Source organism: Gnatocerus cornutus, chromosome 6 (genome assembly GCF_029298725.1).
Source record: "Gnatocerus cornutus isolate USDA-ARS CGAHR chromosome 6, icGnaCorn1.1, whole genome shotgun sequence".
Lineage (NCBI taxonomy): Eukaryota > Metazoa > Arthropoda > Insecta > Coleoptera > Tenebrionidae > Gnatocerus > Gnatocerus cornutus.
Window position 1 is genome coordinate 16,785,663 of NC_142238.1, and position 21,335 is coordinate 16,806,997.

General features: G+C 38.0%; 5 protein-coding genes across 12 annotated transcripts in view; 3 read left to right on the forward strand and 2 right to left on the reverse strand.

Moving 5' to 3' along the window:
* kug (FAT atypical cadherin kugelei) overlaps positions 1-1,252 on the forward strand; it is a 273,159-nt gene extending 271,907 nt beyond the window's left edge. For 6 of the 7 annotated variants that reach the window (XM_088039913.1, XM_088039914.1, XM_088039917.1 and 3 more), the window contains 2 exons: positions 186-377; positions 424-1,252. In XM_088039913.1, the coding sequence (XP_087896039.1) occupies positions 186-377; positions 424-563 (332 nt within the window). In that variant the 3' untranslated portion in view covers positions 564-1,252. Of the gene's footprint in view, positions 1-185; positions 378-423 lie in introns of those variants that run through there. The other variant, XM_088039918.1, reaches the window with a different exon arrangement.
* Positions 1,253-4,160: 2,908 nt separating this feature from the next.
* On the forward strand, positions 4,161-6,041 carry LOC148173430 (uncharacterized). Its single transcript, XM_088038756.1, has 7 exons — positions 4,161-4,330; positions 4,376-4,514; positions 4,600-4,722; positions 4,772-5,007; positions 5,056-5,528; positions 5,577-5,781; positions 5,829-6,041. Exons 1-7 carry the CDS (start codon positions 4,244-4,246, stop codon positions 5,949-5,951), a joined length of 1,386 nt encoding a protein of 461 aa, XP_087894882.1. The 5' UTR covers positions 4,161-4,243; the 3' UTR covers positions 5,952-6,041.
* A 1,118-nt stretch (positions 6,042-7,159) lies between these two features.
* Positions 7,160-8,909, reverse strand: LOC148173431 (heat shock protein beta-1). Of its 2 annotated transcripts, XM_088038758.1 has the most exons (4): positions 8,621-8,909; positions 7,852-7,905; positions 7,588-7,786; positions 7,160-7,540 (listed from the first exon to the last, which is right to left on the reverse strand). In XM_088038758.1, exons 1-4 carry the CDS (start codon positions 8,803-8,805, stop codon positions 7,349-7,351), a joined length of 630 nt encoding a protein of 209 aa, XP_087894884.1. In that variant the 5' UTR covers positions 8,806-8,909; the 3' UTR covers positions 7,160-7,348. The 2 variants fall into 2 exon arrangements, with proteins under 2 accessions (XP_087894884.1, XP_087894883.1); XM_088038757.1 differs by lacking the exon at positions 7,852-7,905 and having other exon boundaries at positions 8,621-8,908.
* A 5,937-nt stretch (positions 8,910-14,846) lies between these two features.
* Positions 14,847-15,656, reverse strand: LOC148173432 (succinate dehydrogenase assembly factor 2-A, mitochondrial-like). The gene is made up of 4 exons (XM_088039065.1): positions 15,494-15,656; positions 15,299-15,438; positions 15,128-15,241; positions 14,847-15,080 (listed from the first exon to the last, which is right to left on the reverse strand). Exons 1-4 carry the CDS (start codon positions 15,527-15,529, stop codon positions 14,921-14,923), a joined length of 450 nt encoding a protein of 149 aa, XP_087895191.1. The 5' UTR covers positions 15,530-15,656; the 3' UTR covers positions 14,847-14,920.
* A 1,446-nt stretch (positions 15,657-17,102) lies between these two features.
* Bcat (Branched chain amino acid transaminase) lies at positions 17,103-21,115 on the forward strand. Its single transcript, XM_088039064.1, has 7 exons — positions 17,103-17,382; positions 17,710-17,847; positions 19,534-19,743; positions 19,797-20,027; positions 20,077-20,380; positions 20,429-20,583; positions 20,627-21,115. Exons 1-7 carry the CDS (start codon positions 17,359-17,361, stop codon positions 20,813-20,815), a joined length of 1,251 nt encoding a protein of 416 aa, XP_087895190.1. The 5' UTR covers positions 17,103-17,358; the 3' UTR covers positions 20,816-21,115.
* Positions 21,116-21,335: the final 220 nt, after the last annotated feature.

Below are 21,335 nucleotides of genomic sequence, written 5' to 3' on the forward strand. Positions count from 1 at the left end.
TTTTAGATAGATGCCTGTGTCAACACAACAATACTCTTCATTTAGAGTGAATAAATTAGTGTTATTGTTGCCTAAATTACAGTTTTGTTGCGTTTCTTTATCTTGCGAACTTCATTTATTAGAGGTCGCAATAAACCATTTGTCGAACTCTCCACTTCGCATTTCTGACGGCGCTTTTCTTCTAGCGGATAGCTATATACGTCATCCCAACTCATACCTTCCTAGCCATGGGTACAATATTCCTAGCGAGTCGGAAGCCGAGTGTTTGCAAAGCCCTGGGGCGGAATCCGACGACGTCGAACCCTACGGATTCCCCAGTAACCGCAATCGAAGGAAAAACTGCGATGATGATATCGGCTCTGTGATTACGACTCTAGGTAAGACTCAACTTCCTCTGGAGGAGACTGACTCTTTGTTTTGTAGAAGAGCGCAACTCTCTTCTTGGCGGCTTCGGCAGCAACAGCGACTTGTCGACGAACCTCTGCGAGATCGAAGACTCCGAGTGCGAGGCTGAACTCAAACCGTTGAATTACTTGGGCGGAGTCCAGCAAACTTCGGTTTGACACAGAGCCAAGCCGGGTCTTGTCAAGACTCGTTTTCCTGGATAACTTAGTATTACTGATGTACCTATGAATTCCCGTGTAGCTTAACGATGACTTATATAGCTGACAACTGTGTAATCTGTACAGATCGATTTTCTTTCGTTCTTAGGAATTGAGGAAGGTTGTACTCATTTATCATAGCGTCTGCATATCAAATGTTGTTTTACGACTTAAGAATTTTGTACATACAGAAAAATATTTTTTATAACATTGGTTGGATTATCGATTAGTTCAACCGAGGGAGTTTCGAAATGACAGAGGTGCAACTCCTAATATTACAATCGTGGAATTTTAGTTGTAAACTAGGTTAAATTTATTTTGTGGTAGGAAATAAAACGTGCCTAATATAGGGAGCTGAAGACGTAAATGGCAGCTCTGTTTAAATTCACTATTTAGACATAGGATTTATTTAATATAATGTTACAATTTGAATATGAAATAGTTGTATTTATTGCGTTCGGACGTCTTTTATACATTGTGTACTGCATGTGATATAATGTTTAATTTAGTTTATGTGTCCCATTTTACTTTAAATTCATTTGCTATATGGTTTACATAGGAAATTGAAATTTGTACCATGGAAACTAATTTTATTACCATTATGAAATAGATTATGTAATTTTTTTAATAAAATTTGATAACTAAATGCATTCTTCGAGTACTTAGTTGCCTCCGTATTCCGAATTTAAAGTCCTTTTAGCTCCATCAGGAGAACTTCCCCTTCTTTTCTTGTGATTTCGTCTAAATGCTCCTGATTTCCTTGCGATTTTGACAAACTTCCTCTTATTTTCTTGTTATTTCATCCAACTTCCCCTAATTTTCTTGTGGTTTCGTTCAAATTCTCCTTATTTCCTAGTGATTTCGTTCAACTTCTCCTTATTTCCTTGTGATTTCGTGCAAATTCCCCTGCATGATTTCCTTACGATTTCCACCAACTTTCTCTTATTTTTTTGGAATTTCGTCCAAATTCCCATGATTTTCTTGTGATTTCGTCTAAATTCCCCTGATTTCCGTATGATTTCGTCCAACCTCCTTTTATTTCCTTGTGATTTCGGTCAACGTCCCCTGATTTTTTTGTAATTTTGTTTAGCTTCTCCTTATTTTCTTATGATTTCATAAAACTTCTCTTGATTTCCTTTTCATTTCGTCCAACTTCGCTCTTATTTCCTTGTGATTTCGTTCAACCTCTCCTTATTTCCTTGTGATTTTGTCAACTTCCCCTCATTTTCTTGTGATTTCGTTTAATTTCTCCTTATTTCCTTGTAATTTCGTCCAACTTCTCGTTATTTCCTTGTGATTTCGTGTAACTTTCCCTGACTTATTTCTATTGCCTTAAATTGGCAAAATTAGCAAGTTCACAGTTATAACTTCTCCAAACTTGGTGCTATTGCGTTAAAAGCAGCAACATTGGACGATTTAAATGAAAACTTTAGAAACTCCCAACAGCAAATTATTTATAAAAAATGAATTTTTAGCTTGGGCTGGGGTGTGTTCATAAAGTGAGACGTCTATAGGAGGGTGTGACGTCAGAGTGATGTGATTAACACTCTGAGATTCGCCAGAGTGTTGTTGCGTTTATGAACGGTTTCCGTGGTTATTTAAATGTTCGACAAATGGGTACATCACCTACATTCAAAACGCAATTTTCGCGAAAATTCATGACAAAAACTATACCAAACTTCTGATATCGACATCTCGCTTAAGTAAACTTAAGTTATTATACATCAGTGGACGCAGAATTTTCCGCAGATTCCAAATCTGGGATTTAAATTCACATCCGACAACACATAACTGGTATGGCCGATCAAAGTTTCGGAAAGTTGATTTTCATTTTTCCTCATTTTTCGTAATTTTTAAAGTTAAATATCTCGGAAACTATTTGAGATATTGAGATGCGGTTTACGCCATTCTTTTTCTCGGCTCATTTTACGTTAGAAAATGTTATCAAAAGCCCAAACTTCGATAGTCGATTTTTCGCAAAAAAAATCCGACTCAATCGATGAAAATTTTTCATTTTTTTTATTTTTGGTCATAGCTTGTAAACTATTTGTAAGATCGATCTCAAATTTAGCCAGTAGATAGATTTCAAACTCCTCTTTCGACTGATGTATAATTCAAAGCTATTAAACGTCGTTTTCATTTTGAAAACATTGATAGAACATCACCCTAAAATGATGTTTTCAAAACAGTTTTTGGTCAATACCTCGTTTATTTATTAAGCAAACTCAACATATTTGGGTTTCATTTTACGCAGAATTTCACGCTAAATTCAAAAACATGATAATTTTTTATTATTTGTCAACAAATAACCGAGTTATGGTCGTTTGAAAATTTGGGTTGTCGCCAGAAGGCCAAATTTTTGAAGGTTCAAAACAATTCGTGCTCGATATCTCGGAAACTGTTTCAGATATTGAGATGCGGTTTGCGCCATCGTTTTTCTCGCAATTTTTTGCATAAGAAATAGATTTCTCAAAAGTCGAAATTTGCAAATTTTTGCAAAAAGTCATGACTAAAACTATGCCAAACTTTTGATATCGACATCTCGGTTATTTTTTCGAGAATTTAGGAGTTATTATACATTAGTGTATGCAGAATTTTCCGTAGATTCCAAATCTGGGATTTAAATTCAGATTCGACACAAAGTAACTGAGTTATGGCCGATCAAAGTCTCGGAAAATTGATTTTCATTTTTCCTAATTCGTCCGATCGATCTCAAATTTGGCCACTAGATAGATCTTGAGCTTCTTTTTCGATTTAGGAATTTGACCAGAATCATTGGTGCGGGAGAAGCTGGTTGATATTATAAAATGTACATTTTTTTAATAAACAAAAATTAAAAAAAAATGTGTTTTTCTAAACTAAAAAATTGAAGCACAATTTTCAACTGGGTGTGGAGACCTATTTTCAGGTTCAAAGGGGTGCAGCTTACTTAAGGTTAAGAAACAATGATTTATGGCAACAAACATTTGACGTGCATTTGAAATCCAAGACATTGCGCATCTTTATGAACGCCTTTGTGTCACATTTTACACAAACTTTACACAGAGTGATTTTTATAAACGCACCCCTGCATAAATATCCCACGGTTGGTTTAGGTTGCAAATTTCGTTCCTGTTGCAAATGGCGGTGATAAAAGAATTGAGTTTTAGCGTTTTAGTGTACGAAATACTAATATTATACTAATACGTAATATTAGTCTCAACTCTCTGACGAAAGACGATGCGTCAAAATACAATTTGTTTCTTACCGTTATTAAACAGCAGTTGCATTTGAGGAGATTTTCACTTCACTTCATCTTTAAGGGCACTCACTAATTAAATACACAAACTTGATATACAAAAAATTTCATATCAAAACGGCAAATCTCAAATTCTGGGAGACGGCACAATGATACCAACCTTGTCATTTTAAAATTCCCAAAGCTAATTTATTAAGTTTTCAACTTTAAATTAAAAATTTACGCTCAAAGTGATCTAAACCAACTTTAATAAAAAGAAAAATGAAATAATTTAAATTTATCTGAATTTACTGCGCCTGAATTTAAGCAACCAATTCGACGAAATGTCAAAAACCTAACCTCAAAGCCCATTTTTTAAGGTTAGTTTATTGTGTTCAAGGTTTTTTTAGTTTAATCCCCCAAAATGCAATCTCAGTACATTTACGGGCCTGATTTCGACACAAGTGATGATGACGGCCTCTCGGACGACAACGAATACGTCGAATTCATGGTAATTTCTCCATTTCCAAACCGACCATTAAAACCCTTTTTTTAGCACAAAATCAAATCGAAGCAACGCCAAACTGCTCAAAAACTTGAATCAGAGGCCGACAAAGAGAAACGGCGGCTAAAATCAATCTTCTCGGCCATTTCCTTCGGGAAAGACGAAATCGTTTTTGAGGAGTTTGATAAAGGTTAGGAGCTCCGCATTAGATCGTTGCTTCAACGCACTTGAGATTTTAGGGGTGGTTGGCTAACTTCACTTCATTATCTCTTTAGGTTTGGATGTCAACGTCGATTTGGACCTAGAATGGACCCCCTTACTCTTAGCCGCGACAACAGCGAATGTTAGGATCTTCTCTGGCTTGATTGAAAGGGGCGCCAACGTCAATCAAACGCGAGGTTGCTTCCCCACTGCGCCCCACTCTCGCTAATTTAGTTTTTTTGGTAGATGGGGGTACAAGCGCTTTGATGTACCTCTGCAGTATCACCTCCAATGACGACACGATGGAGGAAGACATTCAAGCATGTGTGAAATTGCTTCTGGAAAAGAAGGCGAATGTTGACGCCATCGACAATAAGAGACGAACCGCCATCATGGGGGCGGCGTATCATGGACACTTTGGGGTCGTGAAGCTGCTGCTGCCTTTAGTAGACCGAGAAACTGTGGATAATCAAGCGTGGGATGTAAATAAAACACTTGTTGAAGGGGGTGGCGACTAACTTACCTTTCAGGTTCTTTTCTGGGCTGTTGAAGGTGACCAGTTGCCCATAGTCAAATATCTACTAGACGAAAGTTTCAATAGTACCAGAACCGACATCAGAGGAAACTCCGTGGTGGACATCGCCCGCAACAACGGCAATGAAAACATCCTCGAACTCTTCCCTGAAGATCCTTTCGATGAGTTCTACTCGCACCTCAACTCCATCATGAGTTTCGAAGACATTTTCAACAGTGGTAGCCCCCAGTTCTTCACCGACATCTGCAAAATTTTGTACGGGACGAAGAGCGAGCACGTCATGCCTCTTTTGAGAGGCAGGAACACCACGTTGAGCGAGTTTCTCTCTCTGAACGATCCCCAGCTTCAGGCGCTGGGAGTGAAGTTCCCTTATCAAAGAAAACGGATCTTGGAGGGGTTGTACCGGTTTCACAAGCACCCCTTTAAGCCCCAGTCGATTCCTTTCGTCAAAAAGGACCAACTGTACACGTACGCTTGCGGAATTTTCCTAACATTCAATTTAAGGGTTGTTTTCAGGAACGCCGATGTCGCCGCGTCTGTTCTTACCTGTGTTAAACAGGTGATTGCAATGGAAGCTGGTCTTAAGTTCATGTTAGGGAATAACCCCCACGAGTTCCTTGATGCTGACATGGAGGAAGTTAAGAGCTTGTTGGTGAAAAACCGGCAGCAACTGGCGAGACTAAGAGTTGTTGTACGACACCTCCAGAAGAGATCTGAAGAGGTAGTGTTGAAACTTTCGTTACAAGTTTAATAAAGGGGTGGTTTTAGTGGGACCGGGGGCTGAAACCCGCGGACAGGATCACCAAACTGAGGAGGAACGTTCCTTGGGGGTATGTTTGCCTGGCTGTGGGAGGAATCGTGTCTGTTCTCATTGGTTATAGGCTGAGATGAAGTCTGAATTTGATTAGGTTCTTGGATAATGAAGTTTATTTTTTATAAAAAAATTTGCAGTTGAGTTTATAAAGTTTTCTATTAAAATGATCTAGGTCACTGGTTTTAACGCAATAGCAATCAAATTTGGAGAAGATGCAACTTTAAACTTGCTTACTTTGCCAATTTAAGTCAATAGGAAAACAGGGGAAGTTAGATGAGATCACAACGAAATAAGGGGAGGTTGGACAAAATCTCAAGGAGAAGTTGGACGAAATCACAAAGAAATCAGGGAAATTTGGTCGAAATTGCAAGAGAATCAGGGGAAATTAAACAAAATCACAAGAAAATAAGGAGATTGAACGAAATCACAAGAAAATAAGAGGATGTTGGTCAAGATCGCAAGGAAATAAGGAGAAGATAGACGAAAGGTAAAGGGAAAACTCAAGGAAATCAGGGGAAGTTGGACTAAATCACAAGGAAATAAGGAGAAGTTAGACGAAATGTCAAGGAAATCAGGGGAAGTTGGTCGAAATTGCAATGAATTCAGGGGAATTTAAACGAAATCACAAGTAAATGTGGAGAGGTTGGACGAAATCACAAGAAAAGAAGAGGAAGTTGGTCAAAATCGCAAGTAAATAAGAGGAAGTTGGTCAAAATCGCAAGTAAATAAGAGGAAGTTGGTCAAAATCGCAAGGAAATAAGAGGAAGTTGGTCAAAATCGCAAGGAAATCACAAGAAAACAAGGGAAAATGGGAGAAAAGACAAGGAAATCAGGGGAATTTAGACGAAATCACAAGGAAATAGGGGGAAGTTGAACAAAATCACAAGAAAAACAAGGGGGAGTTAGACGAAATGTCAAGGAAATCAAGGGAAGTTTTACGAAATCACAAGGAAATCAGGAGAATTTAGACGAAATAAGAAGGAAATAAGGAGAGGTTGAACGAAGTCAGGGAAAGTTGGACGAAATCACAAGAAAAGAATAGAAAGTTGGTCGAAATCGCAAAGAAATCGGAAATTTACACAAAATCACAAGGAATTAAGGGAAAGTTCTACGAAATGTCAAGGAAATCAGGGAAAATTTGACATCAGGACAAAATCAGGGGAATTCAGCTGTGAGCCATTTTGGGCTTTTATCTTTCAATATTAATTACCATTTGTTATTGTAAACTTATTACATATTTCCGATCAAGAATTCTATACCGCGGCTCCTGAATGAAAGTGATCCGTTAAAAGTGTTTAAAAATACTTTTATTGTTTATAAATAACTTACAAAAGTTTATACTCTACATTTGCACAGCTAAACAAAGAACTTAATAAGCGTCGACACGTGACGATCCGTCTGAGTTAGCATCTATATTGCCAAAAAAATATTGCAACAATTTGAAAAAATATCTAAAAGCGGTGGGAATTTCACTTTAGTGTTGAATTGGAATCAAAGTTTCTCCAGCGGTGATCGCTGGCAACGGAGCTTCCACTGTCAAGACTCCATCTTTGCTCAACGAGCTCTTGATCTGTTCAGGATTGGTCCCTTTAGGGAGAAGGAACTCTCTGTTGTACTCCCTATACACTGACTTGGACTCTGTTTTTTCCTCGTGTTTTGCATGTACCTACAAACAGTCATTGAAGAATGTGGTTGAAGAGAGACTCCAGTTACCAATAATTTGTTATCCACAGTCTTTACAACGATTTCTTCAGGCGCGTATTGGCTGACGTCAAACCGCAGCTTGAGACACTTGCTGTTTCCGTCTTCTTGGATTAGAGGCGAGTTTAGATCGTCGTACCATGTTCGGACGTCTCCTCCGGATCTTGGCGCTACGTCTAGACCAGAATTGTGTGAAGACTGCGTGGTGGAGCTAAAAGAAACGAATTTTAACACTGCCCGAACTGAGGCTTCTGACTAGTCGTGGTTTATACAAACCTTGACGAGGATTTAGATTTGTTTCCTCCAGAAACACTCTCATATTCGTACGACATGCAAACATTAAAAGCATTGTTAGATTGTTATATTCAAGCCACAAGATCAAATCCACTAATCTGACAAGGGAAATTCAACTCGCGTTTGATTAAACGTGTAGGCGACTGCATACTTGTGCATACATTCCCGTGAGTACTGTGTAAAACTGGTTTCTATTTTGGTCCGGTGACATCACCAATGTTACGTATGCTGTCTTTAAATGGACACAGTTGTCAAGCGGCGATTGTGCAGAAAAAACGAATTTTATGATAATCAGTCGGACCAGGTGGTCGTGGTGAAAGCGCGCTCCTCAGGGATCCGTTCTTGGCCCCATCTGCTTCTTTCTCTCCCATTTTTGGACCGGCGAGGAACTATGAAATGTTTCTCTTTTCAATTAGCGCAATGTTATGGCTAAACAGCCTTGGATTAAACGAATGAGTCATTTTTAATTATACTGAAACAAGGGACAGGGTCTATTATCAACTCCCACAGCTACACCTGCAGATCTAAACAAATATTGGCGGTATTACAAAACCCATTAGTTTAATAAGGCGAAGTTGACACCGCGCAAATAAAAAGTTCTTTTCCAGGGTCTGTTGAGTCCGCACAAAAGACCCATTGAATGGGCGGCGCGTCCAACCCACGAATCAAAGTATGCAGTAGCCAGTTATCGATCCCTTTTTCGTCGTATTAGTGGTTACAAGCCCTCAACCTCCGTGAAAATCCCATCTACCTTGTCGTGCTTCTAAAGAAATCCTTCGATTCTCTGTTCATCAACTCGGAGCGAAACTTGCTCATTTCTTCTTCCATTTTTCGCATTTCTGCATCGAATCGCTCCCTTATACTGCTGAATTCCGTGTCGATGACGCTAAAGTCGCCCAATTTGATGGGGATGTCGCGTCTTGTACCTTCAGACATTTTGTAACACTGCACGACACGTTAATTTGAGACACTTCACTGTTACTGCCGCGGAAGTTCAAGCTCTACTGATGGCTTCAACGGGGCTTTTGGTTTTAAATAGATCGTGTGTGGGGGACTTGCGCAACGATGGATGTACCTTGGCGAAGGAATGAATGTTCGAGATGCAACGATTTTACTATTCATTATTCACTATGGAATCTAGTTGTAAACACCGAAAGAATAAAGTGACGTAGTGGCACTTTTTTGGGCTTGCTGACTCAGGAAGTGGGCGGGTGACGGCCAATAGACACCGGCGCGGAATTCCGCAAGAACTGTACCATATATGGGCATGGAAGATTCAACAATTATCAAAGAAATTTTGATTGATTTTGACTACAATTTAAGAGCGACTTGGAGAGAAGTTAATTGATGCAGAATTGTGCTTGCGGCATTTTTGGGTGGCTTGGAAAGGATTTCTGGAACCACCGGTGCAGTGTGGTTCAATAAATGAAAGTTTTAGGTGCTCTTAATTATGTTTGCACTTGTCGAGCCTGCAATAAATTTGTTATCTTCTTAAAATAACTGCTTTTCACAACAGATAAGGATAAGAAAAAGACAGTAAATAATGTTGATGACAACAGTTTACGGTAAACAAACCTAAGAACAAAGAATTGAAAATTGTACTCCAAATCATCGAAAGTGGAGCTCATTGCTCTGCCAGTCACTCTTCTATGCTTTTTTTAATTAAATTATTGGTAATTCGGTCAATTTCTCGCTTATTTTCGGAGCAAACTTGAAGTATTGGTGCTCAAATGTCAAGAAACCGTTTTTAAAATGGTTTTTTTTCGCAATTTTTTAACTTAGAAAACGTTCTTAGGTTTTTCAAAAGTCGAAAGTTGGAGTTTTTCGCGAAAATTCATCCTCTGTCAATGTAATTCAGTCGATATCTCGTTTATTTGTTAAGAAAATTTAAACTATGTGGGCTCATTTAACGCAGAATTTCGCGCTGAATCCAAAAATATCCTTATTTTTCTCGTACGTCAACAAATAACTGAGTTAGAGGCGTTTTAAATTTTGGTTCGAAAACCATTTTGCTCGATATCTCCGGAATTATGGCAAATATCGAACAACTTTTGAAGGAATTGTTTTTCTCGCATTTTTTTACCTTGGAAATCAATCTTAGATAGTTTGAATTCAAAATTTGCATTTTTTCGATGTAGAAGTCTTTTAGTCTCTAATTCAGACCCGGTCGCTATCTCGCTCATTTTTCATTTATGAAGCAATAGAATATGTCCTCAAAAGGCGAAAATTTGATGGTCGATATTTTGGGCAAAAAAAATGTGACTCAAACGATAAAAATTTTCAATTTTTCGTTTTTTGATCGCCTCTCGTAAACTAATTGCCCGATCGATCTGAGATTAGGCCAGTTGATAGATTTCGTGCTCCTCTTTAGATCGATATATACAGGGTCCGGCAACACTTCTGTCCACCCCCAAAATCGTCTTTAATTTTAAAGATAAAATTTTGAAAATTTGCATACGCTCACAGTTGACAAAGCTCTAGAAGCTGACGCAAAAATTTGTTTTGTATCACTGATAGTTTTGGCGTCGCGACGCCTTAAAAATGTAGTTTTTAGTTAATTGTGAGAGTTTGCGATATCAACCCCTAATTTAATTTTTTTTCAATATAAATGTGTAAAAAATATCTCAGCTGTTATTTTAGATTCAATGCAAATTGTCTTCAAAATTTAAGAAAAAAATGCGGTTTTATCAAGTTAGTATCCAATTTCATTACGTCAAAATTAGGAACTACGTTTACACCCATCTGTCAACATCTTGTGTCACAAATGACATCTATCCTTTGGCTCGCTTTAGATTGTCTTAATTGGTGAAATTGTCACTTTGTCGATGTAAATTAACGATTTCTGGTGTCCATAAAGTGCAACATGCCCGTGTTTATCAAAATTAACCTTTATAAGAGTGAATGAAGTGACTTGTGAAATTTTGGTGTAAACGTAGTTTGCCGCTGCGCTGTTAGAATTTTGAAAACTGACTGAGATATTTTTGTATCACAGTTATGTTGAAAAAAAAATGAATTCGCGAATATTTCTCAAACTCAAAAATCGCTAAAAATTATACTTCTTAGGCGTCGCGACGCCAACCAAACCGGAATACAAAACAAATTTTTGCGTCAGCTTCTAGAGCTTTGTCAACTATGAGCGTATGCAAATTTTCAAAATTGTAACTTTAAAATTTAAGACGATTTTGGGGGGGGACACAAATGTTGCTGTATAATTCAATAATACTAAACGCAGTTTTCGCCCCGAAACATCGTCTTGAAAATGACCCTAAAATCACCCTCTAAAAATGTAATTCAGTTGATATCTCGTTTATTATATGGGCTCATTTAACGCAGAATTGTCGCCAGATAGCCAAAATTTTGGAGGTTCGAAAACGATTTTGCTCGATACCTCCGGAATTATGGCAAGCATCCAACAACCCTTTTCAGAATCGTTTTTCTCGCAATTTTTTACCTTAGAAATCGATCTTAGATAGTTCGAATTCAAAATTTTCATTTTTTATTATTTATTATTTTTATTATTTATGAAGCAATCTTAAAGTATTGGTGCTCATTTTACGCAGAATTTCACACAGAACCCAAAACTGGACGTCAATAAATAACTGAGTAATGAATAAACCTCGATAACTCCGAAACTAATACAGATAGAAAGATGCGGTCTTCGCCATCGTCTTTCTCGCGTTTTTTTTACATAAGAATACAAAATTGAAAATGTTGAAAGGCAGCTTTATGAGCAATCTTAGATTTATTGGTGCTCATTTTATGCAATCATTAATTAATCATCCCCGAAACCCCCACGAAGAGGCCCCTTTGAACTCGCTAATTGCACCAAAACCCACGTGAGCGAATTTCGGATAATGAAAACTAATCTGATTTTCCGCGGATGTTCCACCTTATTATTCACCAACACCCAGTTGCCAAATTCGAGTGACTCAATCTCTTATTTATTATCGCTTTCCAAGCCTTCATTCTCCCTAAGAGATATTGATTTAATAAACACGACACGACAAACGCAAATGAAATTTAATCATGCATGCATTGACTGCAAGAAAAAATTCGAACGATTTAAAAAATGTTTGGAACCGATCGTTTTTATGCTCTCTGTTCACTTGTTTGTTAAAAGGTTTCAACGCCAGCAAATCTGATACTAAGGTAAACAGGTTAAATTTAGATAATAGTTTATCCCATTGTGTAACTATTTCTAGAATAATGTCCGATTCTGAATTAAAATAGTACCATGATGGATAAATGAAAGTTTTTCCGCTATTTACGTTATGTCCCAATATTTACACAAATTCCAAGGTTCTAATTAGTGTTTATTTACACTACCATTTATTGATTGTCGACCAAGGGCGCCCCAAAAAACTATCTTCGACGTGGCCGCAATGGCATCAAATCGATAAAGAGTGACGCATGCGAAGAAACTTTGATAAGAAGCAGAAAAGTCTGGAATAAAATCACTGACCTTCCTCACGCTTCTGAGGTCATCTGTGACGTTTTTTTCCAAAATGGAAAACATAGTAAATTGCTTTTGGCAATGTCAACTCAGGCTCTCCACTTTATTATTAGATTTTCCCAATAATCCCCACAATCGCGTGTAATAAAAATGAGTCATGACTTGGCAAGTTTATCGCCCAAAAATGGTCAATTTACGCTCTGAGATCAGCTCGAATTTTCCGCTTGTTTGAATTAATTCCTGCCACCTTCTCGTGGATTCTTAGCACCATTTCTTCGGCCTACTATTTGGTTTATGAAGTGGGTGAACTTGCACGTGACGTGGCGGAGGTCGAACCCACACATTTTTCCCATTATCAGACCTTACCTTTTATAGGTATCCTAGTTAAATGAGTTTGGGCATTTAATTCCAACCCATTGAATTTCCGTTTTATTGCGACATCTGTGCCCCTTGTGATTTCACGCTTTGAAACCGCACAAACACCTCCGTGGGGGGCGGCAATGGTGAAAAGGACAAAGCTAAAGATAGAAATAAATAAATGCGAATTTGGGGTGGAAAAAGTCCATTCATTTCCACGCCTCCGCCTGGTTTTTCTTGAATGAAATCGCTTTTGTCGGTCTATTCGCGATCGTGATCTTCCTCCAAATATTTGCAATTCGGTCGATTGCGTGATTTGGACTTTATTATTTTTGTGGAGCGGTCTTTACATCGATTAGGCGTCGTCGTTATGTGTAGCGTCTGGAAGTTGGCTATTTTTGTTTAAAGCCGGGGCGCTTGAAATAACTTGGATGCTAGACAGCTGCTTAAGCCGACACCGGATGGAATTACATTGAAATCATATTCAATCGGGTTCTATTTGGGGCGTTTTTCCAAACAATGGTCGATAAATAACCGAATTAGAAGCGTTCAAAATTGGGGATGGGGAGTTTTTAGTTCCGCAACGTTTAGACCACGATATCTTCGAAACTAAGACCGAGCGAAACATGCGGTTTTCACCATTGTTGTCCTCGCCCTTCAGCTGATAAGAATTATATGTTACATGTCCGGAATTTAAAGTGTTTGAATAGTTCGAAGAAATCAAATTTCTAAATCTAATTCGGTCGACATCTCGCTTATTTATTTAAGAATTTGTACTCATTTTGCGCAGATTTTCACGTAGATTTTAAAAATGCCAGATTCGTTAAAATCGGTTAAGAAATAAATGAGTTATGAGCGATCAAAGTTTTGGATATTGGATTTTGAGTTGGAAAATTTTCAAAACTCGATATCTCCGAAACTAGAATAGATTTTGAGAAACGGTTTTCACCATCGTATTCTCGGGTCATTTTGATTTGGAATATGTCCTCAAAAGTCGAAAATTCGATGGTCAATTTATTGCGTAAAAAAATTTGCGACTCAATGGATGAAAATTTTTCAAATTTTCGTTTTTCGATCGCTCCTCGTAAACTACTTGCCCGATCGAACTGAGATTTGGCCAGTCAACAGATCTCGGGCTGCTCTTTCAATTGATATATAATTTAATAATATTAAACGCAGTTTTCGCCCCGAAACATCGTCTTGAAAATGACCCTAAAATGACCCTCTGAAAATGTAATTGAGTCGATACCTCGTTTATTTGTTAAAGAAATTTGAGCTATATGAGCCCATTTAACGCAGAATTTCGCGCTGAATCCAAAAATATCCTCGTTTTTCTCGTGCGTCAACAAATAACTGAGTTATGGGCGTTTGAAGTTTTGGGTTGTCGCAAGAGGGCCAAAATTTTGGAGGTTCGAAAACGATTTTGCTCGATATCTCTGGAATTATAACAAATATCAGACAACCCTTTTCGGAATCGTTTTTCTCGCAATTTTTTACCTTAGAAATCGATATTGGATAGTTCGAATTAAAATTTTTTATTTTTTCAATGTAGAAGTTAGCTACCTTGGTGTAACGTATTGGTGCTCATTTTACGCAGAATTTCACGCAGAATCGAAAACGTGAGATTTGTTGAAATCGGCCCACAAATAACTGAGTTATGAGCGATCAAAGTTTCGGATATTGAATGTTTAGTCCCTCCATGTGTATGGATGAGATGAGATTCTCTATCGATTCTCTTTGAATTTTCTTAACATGTACTATGTCAATTTCAGAATTTTCCCTGGAATTTTTTTGAATCTTCGATTTTCTTTACTCTCTGAATTCTTTTATAATTTTGTTTAGTCTGTATTTTTTTCAAACCTTAAAGATGTTTTTGTGTTTTCTCTCTACATTTCTTTAGATTTTCATTAAATTTGTCGAAAGTGTAAAGATGTGGGGGGCCTTTCTTGAAGACACGCTACTAGACCGGAAGTTTATTGCCCGCACCTGCAGACAGACAATAGTCATTGATCTTGTAATGTGCTTAGAAGCGAAGATAAAAGTCAACTTATTGCTTCCAATGCAGGAAACGAGATTTTTATGACTTGAAGCGTGTTGCAGGCAACCAAACATTACACTCTGCATACTTGGTTGCATACCTCAAAATCCACCAATGAATAAAAATAACTCTGAAATTACCAATTTGTTATAAATACTGAAACTATCTTATTAACAACTATATAATAAATAATCTATAGCACTTCAAGGCAAGTCGGGCTGCCTAATCCTACTCTCCTTATTCAAATTTTTCACATGCAACTTCAACAAGTCCATAATTTCATGCTGGTACTCCTCCGGCGTCTCCTTAATCTCCGTAGCCCAGTAATAAATATCCCAATCATTCGAAGGCCCATTTATCAACCTACAAACCACCCCAGCATGATCCACCAACTCAACTTTCCACCTTACTGATCATATTTCTCCACCTGTTCTTCATTAAAAGTCTTGAGATACTTATCCACAAAAGTACTCAACAAAAGATCATTTTCAAGCATTCCACGTTTGCGAGACTGGTACAACAACCTACAACAACAAATTAAAAGATTGTTTGTTGTATTTTTTAATACTGTTGTTCCTTACCTTGCTCTGCGTTGCTCAAACGGCTCATTGTCACGCTGTTTGGGCTTCGGGATCACAATCGAGGGGTTGTCAGGAGGATCCACAACGGATCCCGAATTTGAGGCTTTCTGAATAACCCCAGTGAGCCGGCAAGTCGGACGCTGTTAAATGTGAGGTTATGTTCCCTGAAGTTAGTAAAAGGGCGAAATTTCTTACCAAGAAGGTTTTACTGAGAAGTTTTAAAGAATTCATTGCGACGGAGAGCGGAAAATCGAAGAATCCACGGCCTAGGGGAAGTAATTTCGAGTTTGAAAAGAACTGTCAGTTGCAGTGTTGCCAGATCAAAATCTTAGATGAGAGATGAAAGAATTTCAATGATCCCTAGATTTTAACTTAAAAAATCCCTAGAAAATCTCTAGACGACATGAATTTTATTTGGCCAACTCTAAACTTCATTTTTCCTGCAGAGAATTTTTCTAAAGTCCGTTTTTTTTTAAAACCCACCAACACCGCAATTTTCCCCTGCATTACAACCGGCAACGTTGCCTAGGGAGATTTTTGGTGAGAAAATAATTGTCAAATTTTTGACATTTCTGAAAATTAGGCAGTGTTTCCGTTAAAAACGTTTCTTTTACAGCCTGTTGGATTGCAAATCAAATGATTTAATAGTGAAAAGACTCGGCACAACCTGAAAAGCCGTTTTGTGTAATCAAATTGTCAATTAGGCAGCTAACCTATTTGATTTTATCACCAAAAAGTCACCATCGACGACGTTGCCGGTTGTAAAGTGGTGCGAGAGTGCGGTGTTGGTGGTTTTTTAATAAAAAAACGGACTTTAGATAGCCTTAATACACAGCAAATTTCATGTCAAAATAGCAAATGTCAAATTCTGGGGAACAATGTTGCCAATCTTGTCAACTCAAAATTTCCAAAGCCAATTTGTCAAAATTCTAACTTTATATATAAACCAGAGATCTGTCTTATTAAAAACTTCTTTAGATCTCTTTCCCTCCAAAATTAAAAAATTACCTAGATTCGGGGAAAATTCCTAAACCTGACAACACTGGTCAGTTGTCAGTTGTCAAAAAGTAGGGACATTCCAGTGGCGTAACAACGGATTGGGAGGACGTGGGAGGATTTTTATCAGTTTGTTGTTGCGAACGGTGGCATTTAAATACTCACCCGTATAATGTTATCGTTGTGTTAGATTAGAATTCAAACTCTCAAATACAATATGATAATTTCAATTGAACGTCGTACCTTTAAAAAGTGACGTAGTTTTTACAGCCACGCTCAAAATTACCTACTTATGCCTACTTCGGTTGTGTTATGATTTCCGCAACTTTCGTTTACAAAATCGCCGCCAATCCTCGCCCCATCACTGGACTGCCATCTTGTTTTTCGGAAGCCCGTATTACATGAGTCATGTTTACGTTGAAAATCCTTGTAGGCCGACAAATTATGCATGCGTGAATTTCTAATTTGCAAAAAAAAAGAATAGCGCGTATGTCATATTTTTTATGTATGAGATGAAAGCCAATTGTTGCATTAAAAAAATTAGAATTTGCATAGGTCGCGATTTGTAATTCAAAGCTGTTGTTGTGTTCTCGCAACGTAAACAAAGAAAAAACGCGCTCTTTTTCTTCCTCGTGGCGTTTTCTTCAAGCCCAAAAGTGAAGAATTCCAAGTAATAACAGCGATAACATAAAAGTTTTGTTAAAGGTCATGATCTTATTATCATATTTCGACATGACAATTACATTCAATGGGCTTTCATCAACTGTTGTTTTTATTTTCAACGAAATCTCGTTCGAGATTCTTCTTGCGTCACTCTTCACTCTATTATTATTATATTGCGAAAGATAACGCTTCTTCTCTTCTCCTAAATATACTTTGCTTATAAAATAGCCGGCGATAAGTATTAATTTATGGATTTAATATTCATGCGTCCAAGCTTACAATACGCCAGTTGAACGACATACAGCAAACTAGCAATTTAACCTAAGGAAAGCAGTATTTCTCACGTATTATATCGAATTAGTGGTTGTGACTCGTGCTAGTGACTACAAGTGATATTTAAGATGTCAGTGATCACCTCCCAACAGGTAACTATCCCTTTAATTCACTTTTTCTAGTGCTAGTGATAAGACACTGGAAATAGCTGGTTGCTCCTGATAAACTTTAACACCAAATTCGCCAAGCAACAGTGCGGTTTCGGAGATAATTTTCCAGATCCAAAAATTACAATACTCATCCAAGTAGGCGCTTTTCCTAGCAACGCATCAACAAAGCTTGTTATTGTACTCCTAGAGGGTTATCTGCAATTCTCGCTTATCAAGCCTTAGAAAAAACCGAAGGCACTAGCAAACAAACAATGCTCCAAAAACGGACGTCAGATGTTGTTTACTGAGTAAAAGACCCAAATTTTTCAGTGTGCCTGCCGATGGGCGTTCCAGCATCAGCACAAACTCAAGCAGGCCGCAAGATTCTGCAGCCTCAAAGTCAAAGAAGCGCTGGGATTTGACGAGTTGAAGAATTACGAGCAGGACGACTCCGAGTACACTTTTCGGGTGAGTTGTGACGTCATTGATCCGCCTTTGACGCGCTATTGTTGCATCACACATAAATATTTACGTGCGATTTAAAATCGATTAGGAATCGCTTGATTTACCGGTTGGTAATTTGGTTTTAATGGAATTGTTAAATATGTGGACAGGCTTCATTCTTAAGTTTCGTTTCATTAGCAAACAAACAAAATAGTACACGAGGCAACTAATGGAAAAAGATTGTTTTGGGGAGTTTTTGTAGGCGCCAAATTTAAAATGCGCTTCTGTGATTGGTTGGTTAGGTGACAAAACTGTACAAATGTCACCAAATTATAGCAATAAACTTGTTTTTGTTATTTTCAGTTCATATTATCAGATATTTCATTATAACTTTATATTTTTCATCATTATATTTCGTTTAGTTGCAAATGTCTACTCAAGGTCACGAATTTATGAACATTTATCATGTAATTCGTTCCCGTTGCAAATGCTGCAATGTAAATTAGGTTTTGGGGTTACTTTCTTACCGTTTTAAGAAAAATTTCACTTCAATTATGTCAAAACTACCAAATGTTAAATTCTGGCGGGACACTAATGCCAACCTCAAGATTCCAACCCTAAATAAATAACTGCAAAAATGGGCACTTGCAACCTAAACCAGCAATGAACTTGATGTGGACGTGAAGCCATCTATTAATCAAAATTAGCACGTATCCATTACAGGTATCTAACTTATCCCTTTCAAATCTTGCTCTGTCTAAAATTGCTCATTTTTAAATCGGGAAATTTTCTGCAAGAAAATTAACTTATAGAGCTCATTACTATGCCGAAACCTGTTAAATCCTTGCTAAAATCTCCCTTTTCGAACAAATCTTTAATTCATTTGACATGTTGAAACCCTAAACCTTGAAGTGTCAAGTTCAAAAAATCTAATTCAAATTTCCCCAAATTTTCTCCCTAAACAATTCAAAGCCTGATTTACACCCAAGAAATTTACACAAGAGAGGGCGTGAAAGATATTTTTCATTTGGACGCGAATTATTTGTAAATACGACAGTTGACATATTTCGCCAAAATTTTCGAGTTTTTGAGTTTGTAAACGTTCCTTAAGGTCACAAGTTTCAAATAAAATTATCGTGTAATTCGTTCCTGCTGCAATGTGAATTAGGTTTTGGGGAACAAAAGACGATCGTGGAAGTTCTGCCAAAATGTGTCACGTAGAATTGGCAGGGATTTTCATGTCAGAATTGGCAAATGTCAAGGTCTGGGGGACAACAATGCCAACCTTGTATCTTAAATTTTCTAACGTTTATTATTATTAGTTTATTAAGATTCCAACCTTAAATAAAGCAATTGTAACTGTCAAGGTGGACACTTTGAGGTGCCCTTGGTTCGATCCGCTCGCCATTAAATTCGATCTTTTTTGAAAAGTGTCTCTGTTGGAACAAACAACTGTCCAAAAGTAAAATTTATCTTCGTATTGACAAACAAACTGAATTATTAGCAACAACAAACAAGTATCTAGACTATAAACAAAATTTTGACCGAATTCTTCAACAGATGACATAGATTTTCCTGCATAAATAAGAATTCGCTAGGTAATAAAAGTGACCTCTTCGTATTGAACTTGACCTCGCCGATTTAATGATCCCTGATAACACATTTAGCAACATTATTTTGCTCGCGATTTCATCATCCTCATTTTTGCAGTACAGAGACTTAACAACAACGCTGGCCCAGCCTAATCAACTCCGGTCCAAACCAGACGTGTCTGAACTAAAATTTGGCCAAATCTTCTCTGATCACATGTTAAAAATCTTCTACCATAAGCAACTAGGGGGGTGGCAAAAGCCGGTCATTATACCCTTTGAAAACATATCGCTGCATCCGGCAGCCAAAGTCCTTCATTATGCTATAGAGGTGAGTTCGAGGAGGATAAAGCGAATTATAGAATTCATTATTATTACTCGCAGCTTTTTGAAGGGTTGAAAGCCTACAGAGGCATAGATGGGAAAATCCGAGTTTTTCGCCCGGATCTCAATATGAACAGGATGAATTCGTCGGCTCGCAGGTCCGGCTTGCCCACTTTCGACGGGCTGGAGCTGACGAAATGTATTAGTAGACTAATCCAAGTGGACCAGGAGTGGATCCCCCACAGCGAAGGGTCCAGTCTCTACATCAGACCCACCCTTATAGGGATAGACGTGAGTGCCACAAACTCACCACTTCTTTAGTTACTAGGTAGGTTTGCAGGGAACTCTAGGGGTCGCCCAGTCCGACTCCGCGCTCCTCTTCACCATCCTATGCCCCGTCGGCAACTACTTCTCCGGCAACACCGACTCCGTGTCCCTCCTCGCTGATCCGGCCTACACCAGAGCGTGGCCTGGTGGCTGTGGAGACCGCAAAATGGGCTCGAATTACGGCCCAACCATCAGAGTTCAAAGTACGGCTAGTAGTAAGGGCCGCCAACAAGTCCTGTGGCTCTACGGAGACGAGCACCAGGTCACTGAAGTTGGTACGATGAACATCTTCGTTTTTTACTTGGACAACAACGGGAGTACGTTCGCTTAACTCAAGTCGACAAAAACTTATTCCTTTATTATAGATAAAGTACTCGCGACTCCTCCTCTAAACGGTTTGATCCTCCCAGGAGTCACCCGCCAGAGCATCCTGGAGCTCTCGAACGAATGGAAGGAGTTCAGAATTGAAGAACGAACGTTGACAATGAGCGACATCGTGAATTTAACACGTAGCGAACGAGTGAGTAGGGAATTAGCCCCATTGTCATTTCTCGTTGGTTTAGCTTCTAGAAATGTTTGGTTCCGGGACAGCTTGTATAGTAAGTCCCATCAACTCCATAGAATATATGGGCGATCTCATCCACATTCCCACAATGGAGCACGCTGAGCCTCTGTGTAAAAGAATCAGGGAGCATCTGTTTGCGATACAGTATGGACACATTCAACACCCATGGGCACCGGTCATAGAATAGTCAAATTCAAACGTCCTCTTATTATTAATGACTGTGTTATATTTTATTTACGTTCTCAAAACACTCCAAGTATAGTTTTAACGTGATATAATACGACGTAGATTTAGATTTGTTCATGTAAATATGTCGCTTGACTCTCACAATTTTAGATCGCGATAGATTAGGTTTTATTTAAGGAAAATTATACAGTCTAGTGTTATTTATTTTAATTGTAATGTTTTTTATTCTTTCCTGCTGGTACAAACGTAGTGAATATGAAAATAGGAGTCTTCTTTTAATGCAATAAAACTGTTTTGTGGATTTTAGTGGACTAATTCTTTACTTAAGGTTGGCATCATTGTCTCCCCAGAATTTGACATTTGTCAACTTTGACATGAAATTTGTGTGTATCCTTTGATCCATTGACATTGTCACATTAAAGTTTCTAAGTTTCGTCAAGTTTCGTCCAACTTTAAATAAAAAAATAACTGTCAAAGTGGACATTTGCAAGCTTAACCAGCTGTACGGTTGGTTTAGGATG